General features: G+C 53.4%; 1 protein-coding gene across 1 annotated transcript in view; it reads right to left on the reverse strand.

The window, feature by feature from the left end:
- Positions 1–17143, reverse strand: part of ASTN1 (astrotactin 1) — a gene marked incomplete at its 5' end in the record, with an annotated part of 30508 nt that extends 13365 nt beyond the window's left edge. Inside the window, 12 exons of the mRNA XM_010167789.2 lie at positions 1943–2070; positions 2475–2669; positions 2850–3016; positions 3657–3807; positions 4181–4318; positions 5088–5162; positions 12557–12641; positions 12839–13006; positions 13742–13891; positions 14932–15039; positions 15492–15638; positions 16750–17143. Of these exons, the coding sequence (XP_010166091.1) occupies positions 1943–2070; positions 2475–2669; positions 2850–3016; positions 3657–3807; positions 4181–4318; positions 5088–5162; positions 12557–12641; positions 12839–13006; positions 13742–13891; positions 14932–15039; positions 15492–15638; positions 16750–17143 (1906 nt within the window). The remainder of the gene's footprint in view (positions 1–1942; positions 2071–2474; positions 2670–2849; positions 3017–3656; positions 3808–4180; positions 4319–5087; positions 5163–12556; positions 12642–12838; positions 13007–13741; positions 13892–14931; positions 15040–15491; positions 15639–16749) is intronic.
- Between the last annotated feature and the right edge of the window lie 131 nt (positions 17144–17274).

Consider the following 17274-nt stretch of genomic DNA (forward strand, 5'->3'; position numbering starts at 1 on the left):
GTCCGAAGTCCCTCCCCAGCCTTCCTGGAGCCCCTTCAGGTACTGGAAGGCCACTAGAAGGTCTCCCTGGAGCCTTCTCTTCTCCACGCTGAACAGCCCCAACTCTCTCAGCCTGTCCTCACAGCAGAGCTGCTCCAGCCCCTGAATCATCCTTGTGGCCTCCTCTGGACTCGTTCTAACTGCTCCATGTCTTTCTTGTGTTGGTGGCCCCAGAACTGGAGGCAGCACTGCAGGTGGGGTCTCAGGAGAGCAGAGTAGAGGGGCAGAATCCCCTCCCTCGACCTGCTGCCCACGCTGCTCTGGGTGCAGCCTGGGACACGGTTATTGGCCTCTGGGCTGTGAGCGCACGTTGCCAGCTCATGTTGAGCTTCTCATCCACCAGCACCCCAAGTCCTTCTCTTCAGAGCTGGTCTCAAGCCACTCATCGCCCAGCCTGTATTTATGTTTGGGATTGTGTCAGCTGAAGGGTGCTCACGACTCTGATTTTGGTGACCAGAGCACCCCATGATGTGCTGCAGCAGGACACTGGGGCACAGCCACCTCCTCCCTCACAGTCCCATGGCTGTAGAGCCAGCACGGCAGGTCTCTGCTCCACAGTGAAACAGCAAACTCTGCAGCTAAACAGCCTCCAGCAGGAACTCAGGAGGGTAACAACGGCCATCCTCAGCTCCATAAGAAGAAATGAAGGTGGAGGATAAGGAGAGCAATATCCTTTGCCTTCCAGTGCCTCTCCCATCAGTGCTGGCTGCTGCCAACAGCCCCAGAGCCCTGCTCCTCCCTGCAAAGTGTTTATGCAAAACCAGCCCTTCCTTACTCAGCAGCTCTGGCTCTCCCGTACTCACAGCAACATCCAGATCTGCTCACTGACAAGCAGAGAACATTTTACTTCTTTTCCTTTTTTTTTTTTTTTGCCTTAATCAGACACAAGCAGCCAGCAGAGCAGTGGGAGATGAATAGGATCATTTACTGGCTTTTGCCTCACCGGCATCATTGCCAGTGGAATCTCAGTCCCACCAACCCTGCTGTGATGCTGGGGCTGTGGTGGCAGTGCCTTCCAGAAATCCAGGTAACCACGTTGAGGGCAGCAAAGCCCATCAGGAGGTACATGTCCTACACTGCGATGCCCTGTCAGGGCAACCAGCACCCATCAGACCTTGGGTGCAGCCCACAGGTATTCCCCAAAACCCTTCTGGGGTTTTATTTACACTTTATTTTAAACCTAATACCTGAAAACAGAAACAAGTCTTCAAACCTCTTCCACTAACACTAAATCCACAAGGCAATTCACTTCAGTTGGCCGTAACTACACAAGCTCTGCCAAAGGTTGGGAAAGCACAAGGTCTCGTATGAGAACATCTTCCAAAACACCTTCCTGCTCACATCTCTCACTCAGTATCTGCCCAGTGTCCTCGGCCATTTCAGCTGACAGCAACAAGCACCAAGGAAACCAAGGCTATTTAAGGGTGCTGACAACTTGGTGGAAGGAAGGTAAATCCTTGCAGGTTGTCTTGGAATCCATGGTAACCCTGTCACTCATGTCCTGCCATGCTATGGCAGGACAAACCAAAACATTAGGGATTGGTTGGGGCAGGTTCTGAATGCTTCGTTACACCAGCAGTGGGTTTTAGTTCTGGAAATCAAATGAAAGGTGTTTGGAAAACTTTTTTGCCTTGAATTAAAAAAAAAACCCATCCTTTTTGCAAATAGCCCACATGGATGCTTGAGCTTTGATGTCACCCAATTAATTTACAGCCTCTCCCTTCTCCTTTATTTTTAGAGCTTTTTACCACTGCTGCTGCTGCTGCAGGTGAGCGTGGGATGCTAAAGCCAGACTAGATGTATCCCATGGTAGATATACCCCCTGGGAGGGTCAGGTGCCAAAGCTGGGCATGCTGGCAGCTGCCCTGTTGGGAGAGGTGCAGGTCTGGCCAGACTCACTCACCAGTGAGGAACTCGGGGTCAGGCGTGGGCTCAGAGAGCTCCTCTTGGCATTGGTTCTCCAGAGGCACCGTGGCCACCACCAGCCCATCCGGCAGCTGCTGCTCCAGGCCCCGGGCAAAGTTGTTCTGCCTGGAAGTTAATTGCAAAGAGGAGAACAGGGCTGGAGGACAGGGGAACTGCCTGGGATCATCCCCACCAGCCGGTGACCCATCCCAAAAAGTGACCCAGCACCAAGTCACTTTTGGCACAAAAGCCACTTTGGGCACATAGAATCATAGAATCAGTCTGGTTGGAAAAGACCTTTAAGATCATAGAGTCCAACCAAAAAAGGGTACAAAGATGTTTGCTCTCAATGGAAAGCTTCAGATGTGCCCTCCTCACCAGCCTCTCCATCTCCTGCAAAGCTTGGCCAGACATGGATGGACCAGGCACTTTCCTAAGGTCCAGCCTCAGGCTGCTTCCCATTCCTTCTTCTTGGAGAGGATGGTAAGGTCTGACCCTGCTGGGGTCACCTCCCCAAGTCCCCAACTCACCTGAATGTCCCTTTAAGCACCTGCCCAGGGGCCACCTCCTTGGAGTGGTTGTTGTAGCCATAGAAGATCTCCCCAAAGAGCGTCCGGTTCATGGGCAGCTCACGGGGCTCACCGCAGTCCCCTGCCTCAGGGCATGACTCTGATATGAGCTGGCACGACCGCCCATCCATGCCCAGCTTGTAGTCCTCGATGCACCTGGGAAGCCAGCATATGGTCCACCATCAGCTGGGACTGGGACCACCAGGCCACCTCAGCAGGGATACTGGGAACAGAGGAAACCCTCCTTCCCAACTCTCTGAGCTCAGGTTGGCAGTGACAAGGTCCAGTAGCATTTTGGGGGTGTCCCCGTGCCCAGGGCGGTGATGGGTCGCTCACCCACAGAACATGAGGATGTTGTAGAGCAGGGGATCCTCGGGCAGGGGGACCATCTGCTGCAGGCACAGCTGCTCACAGCCCCCATTGAAGCCATCTGAGCAGTCCACGCCGACGTGACGGTCGTAGCAGCCCGTGCCGTCCTTCATGGGGCTCAGTCCCGTCGGGCACTGGCAGGGGTGGGGGAAGGGAGAAGTGAAACCCCCCCCCACCCCGAGGAAGAAATCTGTCCCCAGGGCTGAGGTGGAGGGGAGGGTTCTATCAGAAATCACAGCCTAGGGGGCTGTGGGATGGATGGTGGCAACACCACCCACAGCTGCAGATGTTCTTCCTGCACCAAAGCCTCTTTGCAGCCCTGGGAAGTGCAGCCCCTGGGGTGGGAACCCCCCAGGTTTCCCCCCCACCAAGGTAATATGCTGGCAGCAACTTCACTCACCAGCACTCAGCTCTGGTGACCACCAAAGCAATGCTCCTCTTTCCAAACCCACCATCTGCCCCACACTCACGGCCTCCCTGCTCCAGGGAGGAGCACAGCAGGACACGCCGGCCCCACAAACCCCTCTGTTTCGGGGCACACCCTCTCCCTGCACAGCAAAGCAGTGGCAGTGGTGACAGGGGACATGTGTGAGTGATGTGGGACCTCCTGGAAAGCCAGCAAGCAGATGGGCATCTCTTCCCACTGCAAAACCAACCCCAAAATATCCATCCTGAGGGAATGGGAAGGGAGGAAGGATGCAGCCCTTCCCCTTCCACCCTCCCTCTCCTTGCTCACACCGAAGGAGATCTGCAGGTCCCCGAGGGACCACGCACCACGCAGCCCGTCGAGTCCAGCTTGCGATCCGAGATGCAGCGGAAGTTCTTGCTGCAGCCCCCGTTATCCCGGGAGCAGTCACGGACGGGGCCAAAGGAGTCAAGGAGGACCTCCAGGCTGTCGAAGGAGGAGGAGGTCATCAGCTCTTCCCTGTGAGGAGAAGGAGGAGGAGGAGGAGGAGGAGGTGTGTCACTGCTCTGATGAGACAGTGTGAATGCATGCATGGTTTTTCTGGAGCTCGGGTTTCCCTCGGGCTGGCAGTGAACTGAACAGCAGCCAAGCTTTTAGAGGGATGCAGGAGCTACTGAGATGATGACAGCTACCTCTGAAGGTTCAGCTTTGCAGGCACTAAAGAGCAGCGGGTTAACAAATGTACTAACCTCCACCTGCAAGATATGGGGTGGGGGTCACCGCTCTCATCATCTCCCATGTGCTTTGGGTTGGTCCTCTCGCTCCAGGGATGCACCACCAATATATTTGTTGAAACATCTCCTGAACACCCTCACCCCACCATCGCACCTACCTGACCTCCACCGCGTCCTCCATCACTGTCATGTCAGTCTTGCACTTGGCCGAGGGGTTGATGGCCAGCTCAGCCGGTGGGATGACGAAGCTCTTGCTCAGCGGTAGCCACATGCCTTCCCCAAGGGTGTAGGTGAACCTGGCAGGGAGAGCAGCAAAGGAGGGAAATGCTGAGCCCAGAGGGCTGCCTCTAGCCAAAACCAAGACCTTGAGCCCACCACTTATCATGCAGGGATGCTAGCCCGAGCAAAGGGGCTGGGTAGGGTAAAGTGGGGTGGCTCCTCCAAATCTACCCAAAGAACCCCAAAAGCACATGTAATTTAGATAATTAAAAAATAAATAAATAAGAAAGAAATGAAAGACACTTTTCTTTTTGGTAGAGAACCTCTTTCAGAGCCTTAACTTCACTCATTACCCCCTGTAGCAATAGGACAAGGGGTGATGGTTTTAAACTACAAGAGGGGAGATTTAGACTGGATGAAAGGAAGAATTTTTTTATGCTGAGGGTGGTGAAACCCTGGCCCAGGTTGCCCAGAGAGGTAGTAGAAGCCCCATCCCTGGAAACATTCAAGGTCAGGTTGGACGGGGCTCTGAGCAACCTCATCTGGTTGAAGATGTCCCTGCTCACTGCAGGGGGGTTGGACTAGATGGTCTTGAAAGGTCCCTTCAACCCCAAACCATTCCATGATTCTTTGATTCATATCACGGATGGAAAAGAGGAACCAGCATCCACCATCCTACATGGCAGCTGTGGTAGGACCTTCCCAGCCCATGCCCACATGTCCCCAGGAGATGGCACAGAACAGCCATGCTCAGCTCTGCCAGCTGGGAGACCAACCTGCCCCTATGCCCTGAGTCATATTTTTGAGCCCCAAAATGTGGCTAACCAGGTTGTCTTTACCACTTACCGAAAAATCTTGTCGGAGGGTTGCTCACCCAGCACCAAGTCGAAGCCACGCTGGAAGATGGTGTATGGCCAAGGCCTGGAAGAGAAACCCAGGAGCATCACACCAGCATCAAGCCTGAAACACTTCCCCCAGTTAGCCTCCAGCTCAAGTGCAGAGGGGTCCTGGGACAAGATGGCTCAAACTAAGCCAGGACAAGGTGGTAAAATAGCCTTACATTCAAGACCTCAATTTTGGAGTTCCTACAGCATCAGATCCCCACCCCAACGGGTTGATGACATATCACGTTCTTCAATTTGGGAAAATCTCACACTTGTGCACACTCAGGTACCACCAACCCAGCTCCTGTTTTAGGGATTTGCATCAGATCCATCAAATTGCAAAAAAACCACCTCAAACCACTGCTGAATCCTCTCTTTGTGAGGCTTTTGCAAAAGAGCAGGTCAGGTCTGGGGCTGCAGCTTCAACACCTGCTTTGGATTCCATTCCCCTTGGATTTCAATTTTTTTCAGGAGAGGAGCTGTGGAAGCCTCAGCCCCCAGGGGACTTCACAAAGGGGTCTAGAAGACAAGTTGGAAGATTAGAGCCAAGCAGGAGGCTGGAGAGCTGATGGTCCCATCTCCTCCACCCCTGCTGCCTTAGATAGCCAAGGGGGACATGCAGACATGACTTGGTGACCAGTTTTGGTGGGACACTGGTGGCTGTGACCCCTTTGGAAGTGCATCCCACGCTGGCAGAGCATCATTTGCAGAGTGAGGTTGACAAGGCAGAGCAAGGGAAGGCACAGACACCCAGCCACCGTGGGCTTTAAATCAAGCGACACAAACCCCACTTCAAATCCCCTTTGCAAGAGCTCAGAAATGAGGAAAGAAAGAAGATTTTCCATCCTGTCACATCGCTGCTGTTAAAATACAGGATGAGAGCGTCGGGTGGTGCTGACAAGCCCAAGGATTTTCTCCAGAGGCAATTACAGCTCTGCTGCACAAGCAATTTAATTTCTAATCCGAAGTTATTTCAGTAAGGACATAAAAAAAAAAATAAAATTAAAAAAAAATAAATCCTGATTGCAGGATTACAGCGCGCCGTCTCATTTCCTCGCTGGGATACAATGCCGCTTTCCCGTCCGGTCGGCTGGGAGCAGGGGATTACACTCAGCCTGCAGATCTGATTGCCTGGAACGAGGTCAGCTTTGGCTGGAAAGCGATGTGCTCCTTGCCTCTCACCAACACCTTGAGCACATCGCAGCTCCACCTTCCAGTGTTCCCACAGAAGGGTTTTGTTCTTGCTTCTCAAGAGCATGATGGGCAGGGAGCAAAAAGCAGAGGGAATCATAGAATCATGGAATCACAGACTGGTTTGGGTTGGAAGGGACCTTAAAGCTCATCCAGTCCCAACCCCCCTGCCATCAGCAGGGACACCTTCCACTAGACCAGGTTGCTCAAAGCCTCATCCAGCCTGGCCTTAAACACTTCCAGGAAGGGGGCATCAACAACTTCCTTGTGCAACACCGAGAACATCCCCATGTTGCGTTTGTGTCCCTGGCACTGAAGAACTTTGTGTTTGTCCGTCTGCAAGCGCAAGATCTCAGGGGTGAGGGAAGGTCCTGATCCCCATCGGCTCGGGTGGAAAAGCAGTTGTGAAGAGTCACTTTTGGCTTGTGGTGGAGCTCAGCCCCGTGGCTGCCGGACCGCTGCCAGCTGGCACATCTGGCAGCCCATGGATGCTGACACATCTGGGACATGCAGCCAGTGGGCTTGGACCTGCCTGGGAGATGGAAATCAGCGCCCAGGCCAGGTCGCATCCACTCTGTGCAATTTCCAACAACTGTGGCTAAAATTCATATGATGATGACTTTGAGCTGGGGAAGAGGTTTCCATGTTCCAGGAAGGAACTGTGTGGCACCTCCTTAATCTGCCTTACTGTAGTGGTTTCACTGGGCTGGCACTGGGCTAGCAACCAAACACAGCCACTCACTCACTGCCCCTCTCCAGGGGACAAGGGAAGGAACTGGGGGGCAAGGGTAAGAAGACTCGTAGGTTGAGATAAAAACAATCTAATCATTGAAAGAAAAGAAAACTTAAAATAATAATGATATTAAAATAGTAATGATGATAATAATAATAGTAATAAAACATGCAAATGAGTGATACCCAGTGCCATTGCTCACCACCCACTGACCAAGCCCGGCCCGTTCCCAGATCACAATCCCGGAGGAGCCACAATCCCGAACCGAAACAGCAATCCCGGGAGAGCCAGAGCCCAAGCGAAAGCCAGAGAGAGCAAGAGAGGAAGAGCCCCTCATGGATCTCCTGCCCATGGGGGACAGGAGATGGAACAGCCCCTTGGCAGAGCCCAATGCCCATGGAGCTGATCCATTGCAATATTCCTCACCCCTGAGATCTTGCGCTTGCAGACGGACAAACACAAAGTCCTTCAGTGCCAGGGACACAAATGCCAACATGGGGATGTTCTCAGTGTTTCTCTCCTGACAAATCCCAGCTGAACCCAAACCCCAGCGCTGTTCTGGCTGCTGAACAGAACCAGCTCTGGCCCAGCTACAAACCAAGACAATGTGCCTGTACTTGGGATCAAAAAAGTCCCATTAAAAGGGAAGTTCAGCCTTTATCTATGTGCCCACTTGGCAGGGGACAACCACCACTGAGTCTGCAAGGACATGGTACCTTCTGCAGGGAAGCCCTGGAACCATCTCCATAAAGAACTTTGGCTCAATAAGAGGCACTTACCCATCCTAATCTCTGAGGACACTCTCCAGGAGCTCAGCACCGACATTTCCACCCATGAACCCTTGCTGACTCGTGCCTTCTGCTGAAGGGGACTAGGCAAGACCTCCTCCCCCAGACACACCTCACCTCCTCTATCGCTGCCTTTTGCGCCCTGTGCCTCTGCTGCTGTTTCACCCCCTCCTTCCTCTCCCATACTCACAAGTGTGTGTCCAAGTGGCTCTATCCCTCCCCGCTTTCAGTGATCACTGTAGGCACCTCACTCCTCTAGTTGTGGTTGCTCTTGGCAGGTATTTTGGTGGCATGGTCTTCAGAGCTCACAGAGGGAAGAGGGACTGATCAGAAGCAGCTCTGTGCCTGATCAGTTTGGATTAAATAGGCCAGAAATGACAGCTCTTGGCTCCACACAAACCTAAACACCCAGGCAGGCATCCAAACTAAAGACGCTTTTCTCATCCTACGTACCCATCGTACTTGGGACATCAGCCACAGTCTCCGGCAGTCATTTGGGGTAGGGTTAGGGTTGAGAGATCTACAAAGCCTACAGCTCCAGGGACACTGGCACTGGAAAAGGCAGGCCAAGGGGAGCACGGCACTGCTACAACCTTCCTCCTGCCACACTTCTCTCATCCTCTCCACCCCTCCTACTTGGGACATCGGCCACGGTCTCAGGCGGTCATTAGGGCTAGGGTTGAGAGATCTACAAAGCCTACAGCTCCAGGGACACTGGCACTGGAAAAGGCAGGCCAAGGGGAGCACGGCACTCCATCAATGTTTCTTCCTTCCTCACCTTTCTTATCTGGGCCACCCTTGGTACATCCTCAACCCCACACACCATTTGGGTTAGGGTTAGGTTGTGAAGACACAAACAGCATCAGCCAGATTCGTTTAAAACAGCTGAAGAGCAGCACAAAGAAAACAGCTGATCAAATGTATCTGCTACTCATGATCAAAAAGATCTTCTTTTTTGAGAAATTGATGAAGATTTAGGGACCGGATGCCTTGGGTAACAGACATACCACAGCAGTGTGGATCTCAGCATGGTACCCTAAATAAACCCAAACACACAAAGCCTCGCTGCCATCGCCAATGAAGTTCAAAAATGAGCTCATGAGCAAAATTAGATGCTGCTGAGTGAACAGACACTCAGTCAACCCACAACCACTGTAAATAAAAAGAAAGCCATGGCAAACCTATCTAAACCAAAAGGTTGAAATGAGTTTTCAGATAAAAATGCCACCCTAGGAGAACAAAAGAGGTCACAGTCAGACCACGTTGCTCCCAAGCACGCTGAGGGACTTGGCAAAGTCCCCAGGTCCTGCTTTGCTGACCTCTCCTTTGCTAAGAGCCAACGTGGCTTCTCCAGGGACTGACTCAGCGCCTGGCGTGTGCTACCACGTCGCCCTGATATTGGAGGGGTTAGGAGTGTGCTACACAAACAATGGTCAGAAACGATTCAGGCACAGCTGATCTCACCTTGGGACAAGGGGAGAGAGTAGAGGACCTGTAGACATCTCTTTCAGATGACCCTTTGGGCAACCTTGTTGGGAGCAAGCTGATGAGTTTGACAAAAGACAGCGTGACCTGGCAGCTCAACCTCCATCCCAAAAAACGTAAATACCAGGTTAAAGTTACAAGTTATTCAGTTCAAGACAGAGACCTGTGGGAGCAGGTTCAGAGGAGGCCACAAAAGTGATCAGAGGGCTGGAACAGCTCTGCTGTGAAGAAGGGCTGAGAGAGTTGGGGTTGTTCAGCATGGTTGAAGCTTCGAGAGAGACCTTATTGAGGCCTTTCAATATCTAAAAGGGGGTTTATAAGAAAATGGAGACTTTCCAGCAGGGCCTGTAGCAATAGGACAAGGGGTGATGGTTTTAAACTACAAGAGGAGAGATTTAGACTGGATAAAAAGAAGAAATTTTTTATACTGAGGGTGGTGAAACCCTGGCCCAGGTTGCCCAGAGAGGTGGTAGAAGCCCCATCCCTGGAAACAGTCAAGGTCAGGTTGAATGGGGCTCTGAGCGACCCGATCTGGTTGAAGATGTCCCTGCTCACTGCAGGGGGGTTGGACTGGATGGCCTTGAAAGGTCCCTTCCACCCAAACCATTCCATGATCCCATAAAGGGGCTGTGACAAGATGGTTCTGCTGGACCAAAGAGAGTTCATCACAGATACAACCCTGTGGAGGTCAAGGGTTCACAGGGAACACCTTGGACGGGTAGAAGAGACCACCATCATCACAAGCCCTTGCAGGCAGGGCTGCACCAAGCAGCACCTGGACACCAGGGACAGACTGCAGCGCAGAAAAAAAATCCTCATTAAACATCAAGCTGTCCGCGGCATCACAATGCTCAGCATGGACACGCTTTCAAGAGCCCCTACAAACAGTGGAAGCTGCAGAGAGGGATAGTTGAGTTAGGTGTCGTTTCAGCTGCTACCAGTTCTGAAACAAAAATCTGACATGTTCAAGGAGGAAACACAAAATGAACCCAGTTTCAAACAACTTGGGAGAGTAGGCTCTCAAAAGGTGGTGCTGAAAAAGCCCCAACACTGCAGCGTTGGAGCCTTCTTGAGAGCCCAGAGAAGGACAGGACTTTGATGGCCCCACCATGATCTAGGGCTGTGTTGCACCTTGGGGAAAAAGACATCTGCTAGGTTTCTCTGCCCCAAATAGATCAGCATGCTGGAAATGCTGTGTGTGATTTGTCATACCCAACTTTGGTATGTAGGAAGAGACCCAAGACAACACGTAGCCTGGCCAGGTATGAACACTGCTGCAGGAGGAAAGGCAGAATCTCAAGTGTGAGCATGGAGAAGGCTTCTGTAAGGACATTAGGATGGAGTTGGGTCTGAAAAGTGGCCCCAAATCCCCTGGAGGAATGCAGCAGATCCTAAGCACCTTTCAGGTTTATACTAAAGCTGAGTCTGGAGCAGCCAACAGGTCCAGAGGGCTGCAGGAATGGATTTGTCCTTCCTGTCCTTGGCTTCTCTCCTTGTTACCATCCATATTTTTTCCGAACTCACCTGTGAGCAGCCTTTTCTCCCCTTTCCCTTTAGCTGATGGAGGAGCTGGATTGGGAAGAAGCTAGAGAAGAGCAATGTGCATGGGAGGAAAGTGTGAAGCTGCAGTCTCACGCCCAGGAGCAACAGAAAAGCAGAGGGGACTGAAGCTGTGTGTATCCAATTTTACTACCTGCCTCAATTGACAAAGTCATTTGCCCTCTTGCTTTTTGCAAGGCAGTAGGTCCAGCATGTTGCTGGTGGCTCTGACCAAGGCATGGGCTGGCACCAAAGCCACGGGTGGTCATGGGTGGCTGTGGGCTCTTTCCTCTCTGAGATATTCCTTTCCATTCTTTCCACTCTGAGACACTCCTAAACCCAAAACAACCCAAAATGAGCAAGTCTTTGGCAGGGGGAATGAATCCTCCCATGACTCAGTCCCCCATCACTCAGTGCCTCCTATTAGATGGGCACAGAGGAGCTGGGGACATCCCTGTCAGACACTTGTCCCCTGGGGCTGAGCAGGGCAAGGAGCTGTATTTCTACCTGTATTTTCCCACGCCGGCAGTGGTACCTCATGGTGGTTTGGGGACCCTGACCACACCACTCCGCACAAGCCCAGCACAGGGTCACTTATCTCATGAGCATCACCCTGTCCCCAATCTGGCTCCCAGGGCACCCACAACAGCCACCCCTGTCTCCGCAGCCAGTGCTCCTCACTGGGTTTAATCCCTAAATTGCTTTTAAAATGAAAAAAAACCCCACACAGAGAGGGGGTTGGAGGCAGAGGAGCAGTGCTCTCCCCAGGTCCCAGTTCAAAGGGACGCAGCTGGGGCTGGCCAGCGCGGGCAGCCCCCCGTGGTTGCCATCCTCCAGCACAGCGGGGATGCAGCCAAGCCCAGCCTTTGATGGTTTTCTCTTCCTGCTGTGAAGATTAATGACTTCAGAGAGGGTGCCCTGCCACCACTGCTGCAGATCCAGCTACGGCACAACAAGATAAGGGGAGGAAAAAGGGGGTTGGAGGTGCCGGTGCATGTAGGACCTCTGGTTTTGGGGGTGTCTTGGCTTTCTGCACACTACCCCCAGCCATCCCTGGAAGTCCCCATCTGCACATCAGAGACCCATGAGTGTTAAGTACCAGATGGAACATCCCTTGAGAGTCACAAGGAGATGGGAACCTTTGGGATCCCCCACCAAATTGGTGCTGAAACATCAGAAAAATTTCCCTTTGCACTCGCAGGGGTGTAGAGCTGCATAGCACAGGGTGACTGCTCAGTTCCCTCTGGCCATGCACTGAAGCATCTAATTTGCCCCAATTTTCAGTGAGGTGTCCCCATCCTGCAGCCTCCCTCCTCTGCCAAGGACCACAGCCCAATGTCACCTCTCCTCCAACACCTTGCACACCCAAACCAAAAGCCCCACCAAGCACAGGATGCCAAGGAGAGTGCCTGCAAGGGGAAAAGGAGCAGCCTCCATCTTTTCCAGGGGCTGTTTACTCTGAAACCTAACAATGGCCTCTTCTACATCATCTCTGATTATTTTAAAGAACACAAATCCTCCCCTCCTGCAGACCTGCTGCAGAGCCCAGCCATGTGCTGACCTCACGATTCACCAACATGCCTCTAACTGTGTCACCCAAGAGGATTTGCCACAGCCTGTGGAAAAGACTGTTGAAGCCCAGCAGCTCGTGTGAGGCTGGTCCAAGCCTGGGCACACTGCTGCAGGCACACTCACCCCTGGTTCGTTCCCCACTCGTTCCGGATGCAGAGGTGCTTATGCACGGGGTCCTTCATGTAACCTTCATAGCAGAGACACTCACCTATGGAGAGACACAGGGGACATGAGGGACACAGGAGGACATGGCTTTCCATCTCCATCCCAGCCTGCAGACACCTGGGCCACCCAGAAGCTCCATTCTCATACGTGGAACAAAGCAAGAAAGCATCTTCCCACCAAAACTGAGTTGAGCAGGCAGAGGGGAGCTCCCAAACCCATCCCAACCGCCTGACCACCCACCGGTCTCGGGGTCGCACTGGTGCTCGCAGGGGTCGAGGAGACGCCGAGCGCAGAGGTCCAGGGCCCAGGGCCCACTGGAGTTTTGCTGGGAGAAGAGGACAACCTGTGCTGGGTTCAGCCAGTCACTGGCATCCAGCTGGCTCCCCTCCAGCAGGATGAACCGGCTCCCTGCCACCAAAAGGAGAGTCAGTGGCGGTGACCCGCTGCTGTCCCCTCCATCCCATCATGGTCCTCTGCATCCTGTAATGGACCCCTCCATCCCATGGCAGTTCCTTCCATCCTGTGATGCTTCCCTCCATCCCATGATGGTCCCCACCATCCAATAATGAGCCTCTCCATCCCATAATCGACCCCTCCATCTCATGCCCATCTCCTCCATCCTCTGGTGGTCACCTTCATCTCGTGATGGTCCCTTCCAATCCATGATGGACTCCTCCATCTCTTCCAACCTGAGACGGTGCCCTCTACCCCACAACAGCCCCTCCTGTTCTGCAATGAGCTCCCCTGTCTCGTGCCCATCCCCTCTGCCCTGTGATGACTCTCTCCATCCCACGCCTGCCCTCTCCATCCTGTGACAGCCCTCTCCATCTTGCACCTGTCCCTTCCATCCCATAATGTCCCCCTCAGTCCTGTGCCCATCCCCTCCATCCTGCACCCATCCTCTGTGTCCCACACTGGTACCCTCCATTCCACATCTGACCCCTCCATCCTGCATCCATCACCTCCATTCCATGACAGTCATCTCCATCCTGCACCTGTCCCCTCTGTCCTGTGCCCTTCCCCTCCATCCTGCACCCATCCTGCACCCATCCTGCATCTGTCCTCTCCATCATTCCCTCCTCCTCTCCATTACAGCTCGCAGAGTGCAGCAGGAGGAGGTGGGTAGGACCACGGGGCACTCACCATCAGCGATGAGGTGCTCGGGGACGTGGAGGGTGATCTTGACAACCAGGGGACAGTTCATGTGGGAGGAGCACACCAGGCTGATGACACAGCTCGTCACGCTGATGAGGGTCAGTGTGGTCTTGTTCACGGGGCTGCGTGGGGAGCCCACTGCAAAACACAAAAGCACAGTCAAACCTCAGACACAAGGGACCCAAGAAGATCTTGGGGTGCAAGCAAAGGATCTCAGGGTGCAGACACCTTGCCCAGACCCATGGAAATCCAGTGTGAATCCAATTAAGTGAAGTCACTTTGGATTTTCAAGAGCATGGAGCAGCCTTTGCCATGGCAGCCCCTCCTCAAGGTCTCTCTCACCCTGGCTCTCCCACACCCCTGCACCACCGCACACCAAGACCTTTGCAGCAGCAGGACTTTAAACCAGAGCAGAGATATTGCAGAGAAGGAAGGTAAACGCATTATCCCTTTTTTTCTCCCCTCCTTCTTCTCAGCACTTCTCCTGGGTTAATTTTGCTGTGACAACAGCCTCCTGGATGCCTTTGAAGAAGCACCAGAGAGCCCTAACTGCTCAGGGCACACAGCAGGTCTTTGACTTTTCATCTCTCAGCTAAAGAAGCTGAGCAAGAAAAAGTTATCTGAGGACTGGGATATTCCCTGTGGAGACAAAGTCTGAACTGCCCTCCCACCATCCAGCATGGGTGGTGGGGGTGAAGGAGATGGCTCCCAGGCCCACCACTCCCAGAAAAACAAGACACTATCCAGAGAAGGAAGGAAAACTGACTGAAACTCTTCTCTCCAGGTGCGGAGATCTCCCAAAGGGATGGTGCAGGGTGAGACCCCTGCCCAAGGACCAAGCCTGTCTCCATCCCTGGTTGCACATACAGTATGTGCACCATGCCAGAGTGAACCCACAGCTCATGGGCCAGCCTGTGAAGCATGATACTCAACACCCACCAAAGCCCAGCAGAAGCCTCCAGTAAAAACCAGAATGTATGTCATTCTCTGCTGAGAAACCCCACCATAAACCAGCAGCAGTCCACTGTGGGAACTGGGACCAGCACCTGCCCACGGCAACCCAGATCGTGCCTGGGCTTCCATCTTTTGTTGATGGAAAGTCTCCAGATCCAGAGAGGTGATGGCTAACAAGGCAAAAGGGGTCATGGCTCACCACCCACCTCTGTGCCTGCACCCACCTCGGCTGCGCCTCCGGCTCCGTGAGGGGTCCGTGTAGAAGGTCAGCTGGGGGTCGGTGTCTGCCTCCGTCCCCGAGTCCCCCTCGGGGTTGAGAAACGCTGAGCCGGCTGCAGGAGACACCGAGTGTGGTCACAGCAGGGCTGGCACCACGCCACTTCAAGCAGCAACATCCTACATCATCCCTTCAGGGCGAGCCTTGCCTTGAGGACCAGCAGCCCTGCCTGCCAGGTGCAGTGGGGACAGCATCTTCTCCCCTTCCCACCACACATGGTCATGCTCCCTGCCATGGTTCCCATCACTTTGCAACTTTTCCCCGTGGCCATGAAGGTATCATAAAACATTCACAATGGCCAACACCCTCTGCATCTTCGCAACCAACCAACCCAACATCATTTCCATCCCTGCAGACAATACTTTTCTGCTTCCCCCCACCCAAACCTTCATTCCCATGCTCTCACCCAACACTGGCCCCATTTCTCCATCCCAGGAGAGAGTGAGTGGCTAGACCATGGGTGGTGGAAGCTCAGAGCACCCCATCTACCTCCGGGGACACCCCTACCTCGTGCTTTGTTGTTGATGCGCTTGCGCTGGCTGCTGGAGGTGTGGGACAGCAGCGTGGTTTGCTGGTGGTTGGAGTCCACGGGACTGGTGGCGATGATGTTGTCCTTGTACTTGTTCATCAGGGACAGCTTGGCATTATCGCTCCCTGGGGAGCAAGAATTGAAGGCAAAATCTTTCAGGGGTAAAGATTTTAGAAAAGGAGGGAGATGAGAGAGTTTTCCTTGGATCCATCTCCAGCACCTGCATGAGGCAACCAGGGTGCCGTGGCCAACAGGCCAAGCTTCCCCCAAGGCACCCTCACAAGCTCCTCAAAGCCTGAAGGGGACCAGCACCCCCAACAAAGCAGTCAAAAGCTGAGATTTAACATTCACCCTCCTAAGGAACTTCTGCATACCCAAGTCTGTAAAAAACCCCTGGAGAGGTTTAAGAACCATGTCATGGTCTTCCCAAACCATGTCTCAGTTGAGAAGACCCCAGCTGGGTGGCTCAGTTGTTGATATGGTCAATGAGCAAGTGTGTTACAGGCCTCAAAGTATCCCTGCTGATGATCAGAAGACAATGTTAATTCTGAATCATACTGATGGCAAGCATAATTTTGCTACTAAAAACCTCATTTGAAGAAGACACTGGAAATCCTGGAATACAGAAGGGAATTTTGGGGGTTATAATGGGGTAGCTCAGAGGAGACACCGTTCTGGTTCTCCATCATAGAATCATAGAATGGTTTGGGTTGGAAGGGACCTTAAAGATCATCCAGTTCCAACCCCCCTGCCCTCAGCAGGGACACCTTCCACTAGACCAGGTTGCTCAAAGCCTCATCCAGCCTGGCCTTAAACACTTCCAGGGAGGGGGCATCTACAACTTCTCTGGGCAACCTGTTCCAGTGTCTGACCACCCTCACAGTGAAGAACTTCTTCCTAATATCTAATCTAAACCTCCTCTCTTTCAGCTTAAACCCATTTCCCCTTGTTTTGTCATTAACTGCCATTAACAGGCCACAGGAACCACAGCCCTTCCCTCAAAGCTCCATCCTGCATTGTCCCAGTCATGTCCCACTCAGCAGTGACTGCTCTCAACTGGATGCAAGGTCTCCCAGCAACGGAGGTGCCTTCAAAGTGCCACCAACATCTCACACGCAACAAAAAAACAGAGAAACGGGGGAAATGCTCAAGGGAAAACATGTGTATGGAACGATGGAGAGAAGACAAGTTGGAACCGACCCAGCTCAGCCCATAACCCCCGTGCCCCATCCCTACCTGGCGTGAGGTCCATGCTGGCCTTCTCATTGCAGCCCTGCAGTGAGTCCAAGGTGCGGGTGACTTGGCTGGTGAAGTCCTCCCCACCGTTCATGCACTCGCGCTGGAGGTGGTGCCGCAGGTCGGTGATGTCATACTCATAGCCATCCAGGATGGGGGTCTCGCGGATGCTGAGCGTCCCGCTGGAGTTGTGGCCCTGCACGCGGGCGTTGCGCAGGCTCTCCCGCCCGTGGCCCCCGATCAGCACCGAGGGGATGTAGTGGATCTCGTTGGCTGCCTCGGCGCTGGCACTTTTCTGGGGCTGCGGCACCCGGCGTCGCTTGCACCATCGCCGGCGGGTGTAGAGGATCATCACCAGGCAGAGGATGGAGAGCAGCAGGGCAATCATCCCTCCCTGCGGGCACAAACGTGAGCGGGGTTTAGCTGGGGACCAGCACCGGACACCCCCTGGGATGCAAACACACCAGGAATGCTCCAGGGTGGCTGTTCTGCTCTGTAGCTGGGCCAGAGCTGGTTCTGTTCAGC

Source organism: Antrostomus carolinensis, unplaced genomic scaffold (assembly GCF_000700745.2).
Source record: "Antrostomus carolinensis isolate BGI_N321 unplaced genomic scaffold, ASM70074v2 scaffold28735, whole genome shotgun sequence".
Taxonomy (NCBI): Eukaryota; Metazoa; Chordata; class Aves; order Caprimulgiformes; family Caprimulgidae; genus Antrostomus; species Antrostomus carolinensis.